This window comes from Anabas testudineus, chromosome 9 (assembly GCF_900324465.2).
Source record: "Anabas testudineus chromosome 9, fAnaTes1.2, whole genome shotgun sequence".
NCBI classification, from domain to species: Eukaryota; Metazoa; Chordata; class Actinopteri; order Anabantiformes; family Anabantidae; genus Anabas; species Anabas testudineus.
This window is the reverse complement of record NC_046618.1, coordinates 25,395,505-25,411,568: the sequence shown is the minus strand read 5'-3', so window position 1 is coordinate 25,411,568 and position 16,064 is coordinate 25,395,505. Positions and strand designations below refer to the sequence as shown.

The 16,064-nt window shown below is 40.0% G+C and overlaps 1 protein-coding gene across 2 annotated transcripts; it reads right to left on the bottom strand.

The window, feature by feature from the left end:
- Nucleotides 1-1,761: 1,761 nt before the first annotated feature.
- Nucleotides 1,762-16,028, bottom strand: ak8 (adenylate kinase 8). Of its 2 annotated transcripts, XR_003297688.1 has the most exons (16): nucleotides 15,768-16,028; nucleotides 13,946-14,082; nucleotides 13,793-13,877; nucleotides 12,508-12,557; nucleotides 11,885-11,995; nucleotides 11,615-11,683; nucleotides 6,432-6,513; nucleotides 6,281-6,352; nucleotides 5,377-5,577; nucleotides 5,154-5,276; nucleotides 3,965-4,054; nucleotides 3,131-3,272; nucleotides 2,724-2,804; nucleotides 2,501-2,630; nucleotides 2,017-2,339; nucleotides 1,762-1,910 (listed from the first exon to the last, which is right to left on the bottom strand). XR_003297688.1 is itself a non-coding variant. In XM_026343600.1 (15 exons), exons 2-15 carry the CDS (start codon nucleotides 14,027-14,029, stop codon nucleotides 2,250-2,252), a joined length of 1,410 nt encoding a protein of 469 aa, XP_026199385.1. In that variant the 5' UTR covers nucleotides 14,030-14,082; nucleotides 15,768-16,028; the 3' UTR covers nucleotides 1,762-2,249. The 2 variants fall into 2 exon arrangements, 1 of the variants encoding a protein (XP_026199385.1); XM_026343600.1 differs by having other exon boundaries at nucleotides 1,762-2,339.
- Between the last annotated feature and the right edge of the window lie 36 nt (nucleotides 16,029-16,064).

Sequence of the window (16,064 nt, the reverse complement as noted above, 5' to 3'; positions counted from 1 at the left end):
GTTTGGCTTTAATGACCAAGCATTCAGCTTGAATCTGTTGCTGAACTAAAACACAGTGAAGTTTTATTTATCATGATCTGAAAATGTCGGACTTTAAAAATCCTCATGTTTGTCTGACACTGACGTCTGTCACAAACGTTTCTGAATCATTTCTGACTTTTGTTTTCAGGTGTGAAAAGGCTGGAAGCAGCTGAACTCTGAGACGTCAGCAGCTTTAACAGATGTTGTTTGCCTGAGGCGACAGTCCACACACACACACACACACACACACACAGTCATTAAACAGTCTGTTCTAATCAGTGTTTTAGGTCAGAGAACAACTTTGGAAAAACAAGAAGATAATCACAGATGTCAGGACGACAACATGCTGCTGCACAGAGGGTGAAGAGCTCTTAGGTCCTGGTCCTCCAGATCCTGAGCAGCGTCTCCATGTCCAGCATGGACTGAAAAAGGTGAGCGTCTCTACCCCGTCCTCACCTCCTGCTTCACTGTCAGTCTGAACACTGTAGACTGATGTGTTATACTGAAAGGTGTTTCTATTACTTTGTCCACTAACATCTGTGAACATTCTAACCTTCGTGGATCAGGACTATTCACCTCAGAACTGTTTGATTCTAATAAGGTGAAATGATAAGTGGATGAGACCTGCACATCATTCAGGAGGAATTTTAGCCCATTCTTCACACTGAACAGCTTTTAGCTCTGTCATATTCTTTGGACGTCTCATGTGTGAAGTCATTCTGTTGTGTGTTTTGGGTCAGGGTCCTGTAGCATCACCCAACTTCAGCTGACGTACAAACATTCTCACATTATCCTGAAGACTTTTTGATACACTTGGGAATTCATCTTCCAGTCAATCACTGTAAGCTGACCAGGCCCTGATGCATCAAAGCTGGCCCTAATCATGATGTTTCCTCCACCATATTTTACGGTTGGGATGGTGTTTTCATGATGACATGCAGTGACCTTCTTACACCAGATGTAGTTCTGTGTGTTCTGTGTTGCATATAGTTTCATCAGTCTACAAAACATTTTGATAATACTGCTGTGGAGTGTCAACGTGTTCTTTAGCAAACTTCAGGTGTGCAATGTTCTTTTTAATTTAGCAGCAGCTTCCTTTGTGGTGTCCTGCCATAGACACCCTGCCAATGTTTTACCTACTGTAGACTCATGAACACAGATGTTAGCTAGTTCCAATGTTGCCTTTAAATCTTCACTCAGACTTGTTTCTTTACCTCACTGATGAGTGTTTGTTTTGCTCTTAGGTTCACTTTGACTGGCCGCCCACTTCTTGATAGAGTAGCCACAGTTCCAAAGTGTCTCTAATTGTAGATTGTTTGCCAACTGTAGACTAGAGAGTTTCTAAAGCCTCTAATTTCACTTTGTAACCCGTTCCAGCTTTTGGTAAATCAACAATTCTTGATCGTAGAACCTATGAAAGGTCCTTTTGATGAGGCATGGCTCACATAAGCATATTCTTCCTGTGCAGCGCAAACTGTCAGTCAAAGTATCTCTAGTCCACTCCCTCAAAATAATTTTCTTCCAGGTATGCTAACATCTGACTCCAATTATTATTATTGATCAAAGGGTTCCTAACTTTTTTCACTCACACTATGAGGTTTTTATGGTTGTTCTCAATAAAGACATGAAAGATTTGAATTTGTTAATACTCTTGACTTAGATGAAGATCAGATCACATTTTATAACAAATTAATGCAGAAAACAATAAAATTCCAAAAGTTTCACATAATTTTTCTTGCCACTTTACGTTTCTGTGTAGCTGTAGCTGCGTATCACAGCCAACACAGATCGCAACAACTGTGACTAGTCCACCTACAAGCATCACATTTCCCTCTGCAGAGCTTGTGCAGGGTCTGTTCCAATGTTGTCAATGGTGTGGGGAGACTCACCTTCTGCATGTGAACAGGATGTGGAGAAGCTGCTGTGCTTTGATGAGTGTCATTACATGTGAGGTCCAGGTCTTCTGTCGCTGCAGGACTGTTGGCTTAGACTCACTTATCTTCAGCTTGATGCTCCTAATAAACTGATAATTAACTGTGCATAACCTGGGTTTCTGGTTCTGTTCATTGACTCTTATTGGAGTTAAACTGTTTAAAGAGAAAACTATATAATATTTATTTTCCTCAGAACAAATAAAAAAACATTTAGATAAAAAAAATTATCCTGAAGAGAAGTAGAAGAGTCGACCTTTGTATCTCTCCTGTGAGTCCAGGTGAGTCCTCCTCCTTTCAATTAGTAGTTAATCTGCTCTCCAGAGCCTCAAAGACAGTGTGAGGATCCTGATCAGCATTGATATGAACAGCATCTGGATACATAGACTGTATACACACACACATACACACACTGTGGTCAGGAACATGGATATAATGATATAGACTTTGGACATATTTATATTCATATGATCGAAGCAGTATGAAGGGTCAAAACCAGAATCAGGTTTAGGTAACTGAGGGTTTTAGAAGGATCAATACACGTGTACCTGCAGAGCTGCAGAGTGAATCCTGTACTGGTTCAGGGTGTGTGTCACAATTTGTATGCTGTCCTCTGGTCTGGTCTTCAGTCTGTTCTGGACCTGAGAGCTCGGAGCCGGTCTTGTCATAGCATGGAACCTGCAGAAGGAGATCCGTGAGGAGATTCAGTGATGTTCTGTGTTCTGTCTATGAGGTCATAAAAAGTTAACTGGTTCACCTGGTGGCACTGACCTCTCTCCACTGACTGGATCTGTAGCTCTCAGAGTGATTCTCTCCAGACAAACATCATCTGTCAGCTCTAAGACAAAAACGCTGAGAGGAGGAGGAGATGAGTAAAGTTTGACAGAGAGAACTGAGAATTTAAAAGCTGGTAGAGTGAATATCAATTCAGCAGCATTAAACATTCATCAGCACAAACATTATTGCAGCCCCACCCTGTGTGTCTGTGGGGAGGCGGTCAGCCTGTTAAATTATATTTACAGTCCCTGACATGTTCCCTAAGTAGTTTCCCTGGATAGTTTGGGCTTCTGTGTGCAGTAATTGGCCACAAACACATTCTGGGTCTCAACAGCCACAACAAAACTTACTGTGATCCTGGTTTGTAACAATAGTAGTACATCAGTAGCATTGTGTAGTACCTGTTGGGCTGGTGCTGGGACATCTGCAGGCTCTGGGCTTGCTGCAGGTCACAGGGAAAGCCATGCAGAACCCACCCTCTGCAGCTGCAGTCCATTCGACTCAGACGTTGCTCCAGAACCTGCAGAACCAGGGTGTCTGGAACTGGACCAACAAGTTAATTAATTATTGCTGTGGAGGTTAACATAGATTAAGACTTCTGAGAGCCTCTGCAGAGTGGTGGAAATGATCCAGGGCATATTTGACTGTGTACACTGAAGAAACATGTTTCAGTGTTTCTTCTTGTGTCTGTGATGTGTGTGTGAGTGTGTGACAAAATGAGAGGATATTTTATTTATCAGAGTTGGAATCCAAAGAAAACATGTTACAGCAATACTACACAGAGCAGGACAAATGGAGAGCAGAGTAGAGATGTATTCATAGGGGATTAATAAAATGTGTTTGGCCTTTGATAACACACAGAGTTCTGAAATGTTCCTGCAGATTTTGAGAGAGTGGTGGTACTGTACATCAATTAACTGTTTGTTATAATTCCTGGACATTGGTGTGTTATTATCAGAGGAGGTGAACAGCAGCTCACAGGAAGCTGAAGGTTAACAGCAGATTGATTTAGTGAATGTATCTACACTGATTATTAAACACAGCTGCTGTGATCACATCTCTCATCTTCATCTGTCAAGATTTCCTTAAAGCGGATGGAGACATTTGGAGAACAGAGGGGTAAAAGAGATGGGGGAGGAGTTTGTGTGAGTGTATTCGTAGTGCACGATCTTATTAATATTAGCACATTAACACATGCTGCTGTGAATTTACACAGATAATATGTGTGTAGGTACCTGGTCGTCCGTCATCCAGGTACGGCTGGATCTGATTTCCCAGACTTGAACCATCAGCAGCCACAGACCTCAACAGCTGACCACAACACACTGCCAGACAGGAGATCATGAGCTGGTATAAAACATATGTTCCTGTACAGTGGCTTCACAATAAATTCATATATTCCTTTTACTTTCTGCTCATTTTGCCGTTTTGTAAATTTAATTTGAAATTTATAAAGTAGGTAAGTAGACTCAAAGATGCCAGATGATGTTCTACAAAGTACTAAATTACATGAATAAACACTTTCAGAAATAAGATTTAACTTTCTGATTTTTTAAAGAAATTTGACAAAACCTGTCATTAACCTTACAGCTTTCTCAGTTTACAAAGTACACTGTAAAATATATTAAAGTACCAGTACTATAGTGATAAAGTAATTCCTCTGAGTTCCTGATAAAAAAGTATTTTAAACAGTATTGAACTTGATGCTGTTGATAACAGTGTTTGAGTCTAGTCCAGATGTGTTCCACATGTCTTATAAATCAGGTTTCTGCACAAATCCAACATGTTCTATAAAGTGAGAAAATAATCAGTAGAATAATCCTTAATTAAAATAATCATCAGTTTTACTTTTATCTATTTGATAAATCTAATGATAATATAAAATATTAATAATAATAAATTAGTAATTGGTGGCTCTAAATTGTCTGTAGGTTAAATGATTGTTCTGAGAAAGACTGTCCAGGTTGTAACCTGGATTAAACAAATTATATCAATAATTGATACACTTATTGTACATTTCTTCATTGTACTTAAATATTTAATGACTTTTTTCAATTTAACAATGTTTTATTAGTACTTTCTTGAGCAAAGGAACTGATGCTTCATAATCAGATAGAATATTGTTTATATTTTGATAATTTAATAAAAATATAAACACTGTAAAAGTGAAATTCTCCCACAGAAACTTAAAGTTTAACATGTCCCTGGTGGATCAGTTGTCAACACTTCAGTCTGAGTTTGTTTTTGGAGAAGATGATGATAGCACAGGGAAGAAGATACAATACATGTTTTCAATATGATATTTGTTGTACAGAGTTGACAAACACCACAGTGTTATATATAGAGTGGTCAAAGTGAGCAGCCACCACACTTGTGTAATACATGTATTACCATGTGTGTGTGTGTGTGTGTGTGTGAGTGTACCGTCCACCATCTTGTATTTTTCTGACAGCAAACTGGCTTGGTGACTCTTCCCGGACCCAGGTGGACCCAACAGGAGGATTCTAGGAGTTCTGGAGTGACGACGAGTCTGGACGAACACAAGCACTGAGACACATTTTCAGTCAGATTACATCAGAATCACAACACTTCTCTTCTAAATCATCACACTTATTCATCTTACGTTTGGCTGTCTCTGTGTCTGTACCTTGTTGGTAGACGTCTTCATGAGGTTGGTCACCGTTGACGATCTTCAGGACATGCTTATAGGCTGAAGTCAAACCTGTGACCTCACAGCGGTAACGCTTTAGCTCAGCCAGTCGCTGCTTCTCTGACAGGCCCTGCCCCTTCTCCAGACGCTGAGCGATGCTGTCATCACTTGGCCAGATGAAGGTCTGGTGGTACACGTCTACAGAAACGAAGGGCTTCATCAGTGATGATGGTATATAGTTAAATATGAACTTAGTGATATGTGGCTGACCCTGGAAATGTTTTTAGTTCCTGTCTTTGCCCTGTGAGGGTTTGTTCTTTTTCCTGCTTGCTAATTATTTTCTCACCTGGCCTAATTCATTCAGCCTCCTTCAGTCTTCGCACCTGTTTCAGGTTTAGTAATTAGCTACCACACTGTTCCAGTCCGCGTTCAGCCTGAGGAACTGGTCTTCAATGCATGTTTTCAAGATATGACTTATATAGAAGCGTTTAGAAGGAGATTAAGTGATGCAGAGAAACTGAGCCTGAGATGAATTTCCCTAAGAGGACAGTAAAGTACATGATATTAAAAAATGGTTTGAATTTAAAGGATCATCGTCAACAGTGGAAACTGCCGTTTGGCAGAACGTTATTTTTGTATTTATTAGTAAAATATAGGTTACTACTGGCTTAATGTGATGATTTCCTTTAGTTTTAGTAGACTAATATTATTGTGGAAAGCAACTTTAATTATTAAACTGTTTAAAGTTAAATTTTTTGTTATTTAGTAGATTTTTAGTTTTACCTGTCACCTTTGCTGACTAACCTTTTAATCGGGAGCTACACATTATCTGTCTGAGCAACTATCTTCTATCTATGTTCCCGTGTCCAACACAAATACATCAGAACTGAACAGGACTCACCTCCAGTCAGTGGGTCAACCAGTTTCCCCTGGCTCCTCTCCAACAACACATCATCAGGAGCCTCCAACATCACTAATAACACACATGACATGAGAGAACACGCATACTGTACACAGTACACAGAATGCTGATCATATGGTTTTAGTCTCACCAACATGTTCAGGGATGACTCCGGCCTGCTGCAGACTCAGAGCCTGCAGACGAGTCTGGGGGATTCCCTCCAAAACCCAACCCTGTAACACACACACACATACACACACACACACACACACACACACACACACACACACACACACACACACACACACACAGACTGAACTACATGTCAGATCATCAGTGAGTTCTTCAGTTAGAGAAGTTCTTTATGTTGCGTTGTGACACAATAATATCCTTAAATCATCCTCCAGGAGTCCTGGAAACACCTGGACAAAATACACATCCTTTACTTGGAATTTGAAATTTTTATGTTAAAGTAAAATTATGAACAGATAGGTATCAAGACAACAATTAATTAATCAAGCAAATTAAATCATTAAAGTATTGAATGCAGAAGAATTTTCCTTGTGACAGATAGTTTATTATACTGTTTATTATTATGACCTCTTTATGTGCAGGTTTGATGGAACAGCTGATACTATACCATGAAGAGACTATTTTTAATTTAGAAAGTAGATCTTGAAAAATGCAGTGTGTCAGACTGTGTCAGACACCTATTAGATTAACTTCTACCGTATATAAAGAATCGGAGTTAGCAGCAGCTTATGTTTCCTGATAAGTGAATCTATGCATTTAGCCATCCTCAGTGTCTGATCTCAGAGTCACCTTCTCCTGTCTCCAACAGGCTAAGACAGAACACGTGAAGGATCGCATTAGTTGGACATTTTCCAGCCGATATCAGTGCTTTAAAATGCGCCCAAATCAGTTCAAGACATCACTGTTGTAAACTGAGATTTTATGATACCAGACATCAACTATGACTGTGTGAGCCTGACAAACCTGATCATTAATCTCCATGTTGTCTGTAAACGTAGATATTGAGCTCATTATACTGTCTGTGTTGGTGTTAAAGTGATATGTGAGACTCAGTGAGGCTGACAGCAGGTGTATTCTCTGTTCACTGCTGTATGACAGCCACATGACACCTAAATAAATCCAGTCTGCAGAGAGCTGCACCATCTAAAGCTGCCTCAGTCTCACTCAGAATGTTCTGTAGTGTGATTCCCTCAGTGCTGCCTGCCAGGCTGAATAAAGCTAACTGACAGCAACACTGCCACACACTTACATATGACAGGATGTGTGTGTGCTGGACAAACTGTTTGTCTTCACTGGCTGATTGGCTCCCTCTGAATGTTGTGCAGTTGGACATATTGTAAAGTACCATAAAATAGAAAGATAAGTACAAATACTTTATAAATGTTTGCAGTAAGGAATCTTTTGTGCACTTGCTTTGAGCCCAAACAAGTAATGAAAACAGTACTGATGATTTGTTAAACTTGTGATCAAACCAAAGCTTATTTCCACATTCGGCAGTCACAGTTTTATATAGCAGTGTTTGAGTCCACCTGATGAATTTAGCTCTGTGTTTCTGTTTAGCTGCTAAATGCTCCCCTATGTTCATCAGCTGGTCCCTAAATCCGTGTCTGCTGATTGCTGCTTGGCAAGTAGTGAACAGTGGCTTTTTACAGCTTTTATTCTGAAAACAGCTGCTTCCTGCTGATGATGAACATGGAGCTATGAAAGAAGTGACAGTGAACCAAAGGTTGTGGTCCGGACACAAAACAAAACTCCCTGTAAAGGTCCATAAAGACAAGGAGACCCGCAGATTCTTCATCATTTTGGAGGATGTAGTTTGTGCTGCTGTTGTACTTCACTGAAATATACACAGAACTGTTTCTGTTATTTTGTCCACTACATCTATATCAGTTAAAAACAGAAATGATCTCTGAACTCACTGAAGGACATGACTGCTGGATTACACTGACTAGTTTGTTTATTAATATACCAGTCCTTCTGTAGTGTCCAACAAATGACATTTAAAACATGTTAATATTAATACCAGAAATAAAAGATATCTTCAAAGTCAAACCAGTCAAAGAAACACGGAAAACCAGTAAGAACATTGAAGCTGTGAGACATCTCCTCACAGTCACAAACATATACATACGTGAAATGTAAGAAATTTTTAAAGCCTTTTCAAGACCTGCAAAAAACCTGTATCTAGAACAGTACATGGGTAAATACACTTAGTTATCCAATAATCACATCCCCATGTTTTTTAGAACAAGAGTTCATGACCCCAGAACAGTCTGACTGCACAAAAAGTTAGTTTGACAGACAGACAGACAGGAGAAGATGTGAGACTGGTGGAGTAATTACAGGAGGAGGGGTGGTCCTGATGGGAGCTGTCAATCATCTTCCCCTCCCCCATTTACGCTGACACACTGAAGATAAACACACACTCACAGAGTTAGTCCCTGGAGTGTGTGTGATGAGTTTAGCCTGCGGCCAAAAACAGCCATTATCAGATCAAAGTAGCTGCTAATCACACACACACTAAACACTGAAGCTAAATGCTAAACGCTGATGCTAAACGCTGCAGGCTGAAGGCTGAAAGAAGCAGCTGTTTGTAGAGTTTAGAGGAATAGATGTCTGGCTTACTGCTGATCACTCAGAGACTGCTCTCCTCACTCTCGAAACATGCTAAAAACACACAAAAGCTGCACTCGATAAGTGACGACACCTTAGAGGTAGAAGGTACAGTGGTAAGAAAAGTATGTGAACTCTTTGAGGTTATGTGGAGTTTTGCATGAATTGGTCATAAAATGTGCTCCGATCTTATCTAACTCACAACAATACAAAAACACAGTCTTCTGAAAAAAACTGTACACAAACATTATATGTTTTCATGTTTTTATTGAACATAACATGCAAACATTCACATTGTGTTTTTTCCAAACAACTCAATTTTGTTTTCATCTGTCCACAGAATATTTTGCCATTAGTGCTGTGGAACATCCAGGTGCTCTTTTGTAAACTTCAAACGTGCAGCAATATTTCTTTTTGGACAACAATGGCTTCCTCTGTGGTGTCCTCCCATGTACTCCATTCTTGTTTAATGTTTTCCTTATTGTAGACGTGTCAACAAAAATGTTAGCATGTGCCAGAGATTTCTGTAACTCTTTAGCTGACACTCTAGGATGCTTCTTCACCTCATTCAGCATTCTGCGCTGTGCTCTTGCAGTCATCTTTACAGGACGACCACGCCTAAGGAGAGTAGCAACAGTGCTGCAACAGTAAACCCAAAACTGGGGTGTGTTTATAAAAGGGCAGGACAGCTTTCAGCAACACATCCAATATCATCACACTGATTGGACTCAAGGTTGGCTCAGTCCTGGCTCCAATTAGCTCTTGGAGAAGTTATTAGGCTAGGGGTTCACATACTTTTTCCACCCTGCACTGTGAATGTTCACGTTATATTCAATAAAAACATGAAAACATATAATGTTTGTGTACTATTGTTTTCAGCAGACTGTGTTTTTGTATTGTTGTGAGTTAGATGAAGATCGGAGCACATTTTATGACCAATTCATGCAAAACTCCACGTTACCTCAAAGGGTTCACATACTTTTTCTTGCCACTGTAGAAGAGGTAGCAGAAAAAGAGATGATTAACAAAACCAACTGAACTCACAGCTACAAACAACTGAACAGTAGAACTTTCACACAAGTGAAAAGATAAGGTAGAAATCTGACTAATTATGGTCTCAATCAACCAGTTAGAGTAAAGAACCAAACTGTAGCTTCACATGTGAGAACAAGGGTCTCCTCCAACATCTAACTGATGCCTGCAAGTATCTGAATAATTTCTTCCATCAAAACATCCACAACTAACAACTAAACATCAAGAACCTTTTTAATGACACCAGAATGATCGACAGCAGTGTTCCCCAACCCTGGTCGTCAAAGCCCACTGTGCTGCTTGTTGTCCAACTGCCCCTGACCTGGATCAGGTGTTTTCAGCCAAACAGAAGCTGATTTAAAAACAAGAAGAACAGTGTACCTTGAGGAACAGGGATGGGCACCACTGATCTGTTGGCCTCTTCAATCTCCACTCCAACACAGTAAAGGACTTCCACAACCACAGAAGCAGAACAAATCATTTTCCTAAGTGACAACTAGTCTCTATAGAACCCTCTCTATGACAGAAAAAACAGAACCACCTACAGGACCCCGGACTTCCTCAGAAATCTAATTGACACGCCCCATTCATTAATTCTTCAAACACAGACACAAACACTTGAATCATCCAATGGAGCCCAACAAACCCATCAATAGAACCTACTAAATATACAAGGCACCCTCCCAAAAAACATTTTCAGCAACCACAAGAAAAAAACTAGAACCTCCTAAATAATCAATGCAACCTAGCAGATGATCTGAGAAGTGACCTAATAACCTCCAAAAGAGTTGAAACCACCTACTTGTCCCTTGAAATGACCCCTAGTACCACCTATATCACCAGACACTTAGTGACCACAAGAACCACCTGAGGGACACCTAAAGAACCTCTACGTCCTCTCCAATGACGACTGAAACCACCTTCAGATTCTCTGTGTAATGTTGATATGACTGAACCCCATTTCAGCATCTTCTCTTTATTTATTAGTGTTTTTATCGTCTCACAGGCAGCATGAACAGAGGGCAGACGTTCAATCAGTCAGATAAGTGCTGTTGTGAGCTGCAGTTTGTGTTGTTGTTGTTGTGTGAGTGTTTGTGACAGCAGCTTCTCCTGCTTTAATTCTCTTAAACTGATCAGAAAGCGGCTCCCGGTGTCCTGATAAACGCTGACAGGAAACGGGACGTGATGCTAATGAGGAGCAGCAGCGAGGACGAGCCCAAGTGAAAATAACATGTGTGATGTGACAGCAGCTCGTCTCTTTGATCAGCTGATCTCTGGGGAAAAGCACCAACACGGCACAACACACTGCTCGGCCTGCTGGGAATCGTAGTACGACACAGCAGCGACCAGAGCGCTAATTATTATCATCACAGCAGCACATCAGAGAAGGACAGAGCGAGACAGACAGGAGACAGGCAGACAGATAATCAGTTAACAATGCTTTTAGACAGAGAGCTGTCTTGTCCAGTTTGAGTTACAGATCTGAGAGTCTAAAGGTTTTAAAGGTTTTAATACCTCAGTCTAGTTTTAGTCTTCTATTTACTTGGTGTATGAATGATTGTGTGCAGCCAACGCTTCGAGGTCTCTGGGTTGCACAGAGGTCTGACTGTGATTAACAGTCTAACTCAGTGCTAATGCCTGTCTAAATAACCTCACCCTCTTGAAGCAGTCGATCTCATTCAGCCTCTTTTGAACCAGTCGGACCATCATCTCTGCCGGAAGCTCCTGAACACACAGAACATGAAGCTTAGTGACCATAAAAGACTATTGTGAACCAACTGATCCAATAAACAGCCTATATACAGCCTTTATCAGGTTACTGAGAGAAACAGAACACAGATACAGCAAAACAGTCACACAGCCCCAGAAACACTCACACACTCCACACAGGTAGTATTCATGAACATTTCTAGTGTGTGTTGTTACCTGCCCTGTGAGTATGTACTGGCGTGCCTGCACGCTCAGCTCTGATTGGTCCTGCAGTAAACTGTCTGGGGTCACATGAACAGCTCTCAGCTCGGTGCTCAGTTTTTTGGCCTGAGAAAGACAACAATCACAATTGTATTTGTAAACTGGTCACTACCTGAGGACTGTATGCTTCACTACACTTCAGATTTCAGACACAACAGTCATTTAATTCAATTAAATAAAATTTTATTTGTATAGCACCAATTCACAACAGATGTAATCTCAAGGCACTTAACAGTGTCGGAAGTTCAAGACCTCACAAACTAAAACACAGACAACACATCACTGTGGGACTCTTTTTGAAAACATTAAATACTGTAAATACTGACAATTCTGACAGTAACACATCAGCCTCACAACAACATATCGTGTCAGAGTTCTTTTTATTTATTGTGAAAATTAACATTAAAACATAAAGATTCAGCTAAAATCATCAGAACAGATAAGGGCTCCTACCAGTTATTCTCAACTGTTTTATTTCTATCTCTATTCAATTTAACCCTTAGTTATATTTTCTGATGTGTGCTTTATTTTGATGTTTTCCATGTGATAAGACTCTTGGTTTAATCAAATTAACTCACCACAGTGTGTTTCCCAGCAGCAGGAGGACCGAGCAGCACCACCCTGGGAACTGACACACAGTGAATTTAAGAACAAAATAATGGGAATAAAATTGTTACTGTTAATGGTGTTTAGGGTAAAATATTAATAAAAAAATATTATAACTATAATGTAATTCATGAGCAGCACACAGTCTGCACTTTGCGGGTGGCTGTGGCTCAATAGGTAGAGCAGTTGACTGCCAATCACACGATTGGTGGTTCGATTCCCGGCTGCCACGTCACATGCCAAAGTGTCCATGGGCAAGATACTAAACCCCTAGTTGCCCCCGGTGAGTCAGGTCAGCTGCATAGCAGCTCTGCCATCGGTGTGTGAATGGGTGAATGAGAAGCAGTGTAAAGCTTTGAGTACCAACTAGGTAGAAAAGCGCTATATAAGTGCAGACCATTTACCATTTACTTTGTGAGACACACCTCCATCTAATGGCAACAATAATAATTTCTCATACATTGAGCCTGTTTTCTACAGAACCCATCAGAGAGGACATTTACAGCATTTATCATTCAAACAACATTTTCTGACAGCGGGTTACAACCTCTCTGTTGCTCCTACATATCTACCTGTGACTTATGTCACACTGTTGTTCATCGGCTGTGAGGAGTTCAACTGAAATCTTCTGAGATGAACTCTGTGTTAAGACTCATCTTTCACATAGGAATTTATGTATGGATAAAAACTAATAAACTACAGATGTAAAGAATTTATATTTTCATATGTAAATGAATTATTTACATTAGTTTAGTTTTTGTCCTGGGTGATAGAACAACAACACTCTTGGATTACTCACCACATCATAACGCATCATAATACAGATGCACTGTGAATAAAACGAGGAGGTCTAACAGAATTTAAAACAATACAGTGTTTTGACTAAATATATCGTACAGACATGGACAAAATTGTTGTTACCCTTCCGTTAAAAAAAGAAAAAACAGACAATGGTCACTGAAACAACGTCAAATGACCAAAAAGGTTTTCTTCAATCCTGCTCATTTGGTGTTTTTTTTAAACCATTATTTTGATGTTTCAAATAATTTAGCTTGACATCTTCCTGTTTGTTTGGTGAAATGAAAACATTTCTCAGACTACTTAAACAGCTTTGATAAGAGGTTGAAACTGATCCAGATCCATATCAGTGTTCTGAAGTTGATCCAGTTTTTATAAAGTACTACTGGACACAATCTCAACCTGGAACACACATACATGGTTTAAAAAAAACAAAGTACATGAGGTGTGTTGACTTACTGTCCACGCTGCTCCTCTGCAGCACACTGATAAGGTAGGAGATGGGATCATCAGGCTGATCAATAACCAGACTGGACACCATGCTCTGAAACACAAACAGCTTCACTAGTGTGCAGTGTTTAAACAAATCAAACTTGCAGAATGGTCCTTTACCTGCACCAGGTGGAAGATGTTGTGTTTGTCGGCATAAATGGACATCTGAGGAGGAATCCTCAGAGGTTTTACCGTCTCATCCATCAGGAGGAGGAAGAAGATGATGAAGGCTGATTGCACACACTGGAGAGTTTTTCCTGAGGACCATAAACACATCACATTTAGAATATCTACCACAGCCATAAAAAAACACTAGGGAGAGGGAAACCTTTAGGGTAAGTGTCTCTTAACCTGAAACTGATCGTGGCAAAGCACTTGTGCAAGTAGACCTGAATCCATGAGGTCTTTGAGAAAGACCAAATTAATTCACTTTCTGTTCAAAGACATTGACGTCATTTTGGGAACTTGAGGAGAGTTGACAATTTTGTCCTGACAAAATAAGAGGTTAAAGAATTACTATCTGCTCTGTAAAAATATTGAAATTAAGGTCACGATTACCAAAAGTGAAAAAAAAAAGTGTTTCCTCTGTGATAACAGGAGAAAAATTATTTTAATAATTACCTTGTGTAATTATTAATTGTGTAATTATTAATTACACAAGGTAATGTTGAACTTTGAACCAAAACCTGAACAGTAAATGTATAGATGTTAAAATGCTGAATAATTAAGCAAATACTTTAATTCCTCTGAGAGACTTTAAAGCAAGCTTTTCTCATCATGTTTGTGACTGTTGCTGTGTGTGATTGTTGTTTGATTAAATAAATGGTCTTGTTATGATCTTGTATATAACCTTTTCTTTTCCTTTCAGCTGTGTCCTTTCAGGGGTCACCACAGCGAATCATCTGCCTCCATTTAACCCTGTCCTCTGCATCCTCTTCTCTCATACCAACCATCTTCATGTCCTCTCTCCCTACACCCATAAATCTCCTCTTTGGTCTTGCTCTAGACCTTCTGCCTGGCTGGCAGCTCCAACCTCATCATCTGTTCGCATGATATGTTCACAATCTTTTCTCTGAACATGTCCAAACTACCTCTACATGGCCTCTCTGACTTTATCACTAAAACATCTGACATGGGCTCTCTCTGTGATAGACTCATTCCTGCTCCCTGCTCTCGCCACAAATCACAATGTCATCAGTAAACAACATAGTCCATGGAGATTCCTGTCTAATTTCATCCGTCAGCCTGTCCACGACCAGACCAAACACGAAGGGGACCCACCTCCACTTTGAGCTCCTCCGTCATACACCACACCTCATCACTGTCTTACAGCTCTATACTACCCTGCTCTTCTCTGACATACCTCTCTGCCACTCCAGACTTCCTCATACAATACCACAGTTCCTCTCTCAGCAGATCTAAAGACACAATGCAACTCTTTGCCCATCTCTGTACTTCTTCATCAGCATCCTCACAGCAAATACTGCATCTGTTGTACTCTTTCTAGTCTACACTTGCTGCCCACAAAGGCTCACTCAATTTACCTTCCTCTTTGTATTGTTATCCCTATCTTGCTTAAACAATAGGGTTAAATAAGTTAACAGTACTTATATTCACGTACTGTACTTTAGTAACGTTTGTTTAGTTCAGTATGTGTGTTTCATGTTACTTTTCCTCTATGTATCTCACATCTTTAGTTACTTTGCAGATGCAGATGGTTAAAACTAAATCTAATGAACGTTAATTAACTACTAAATGCTAGCAAATATTAGCGTCAGCTAACTGCTAAAAGCTAGCTAACTACTTCGCTCTGAGTCAGTTCAACTCGTTGATTGTGTCTAAGGTAAAGGTTTTCTAAGGTTTTCATAAAAGTTCCCGTATAATAAAGCTGCTGTAGGGAACTACTTTAAGATATACATTAGTTAATATAAAATCTGCTCACCTGTAGTTTCAGGACCCGGTTGCTAACACGCGTTGCCTTGTTGCTAGGGAAGGACGTCATCAGAGACTGAGGGACGGGAGTGCGGGCGTCTCTTAGCAACGCAGCCAAGAGAGGCTCTACGTCACCAAAGTAACTTTGACCTGAAACTTTACATGATGCTGAGAATATGTTATTTTACTGTTGACACTTATCTACATGAAGCTGTAATACATGCACACGTACTACTGACTCATACTCTAACTACTAATGATATTGGTTTATACTTTTAATAACCCTTACTAAACCTAACTACTGGTA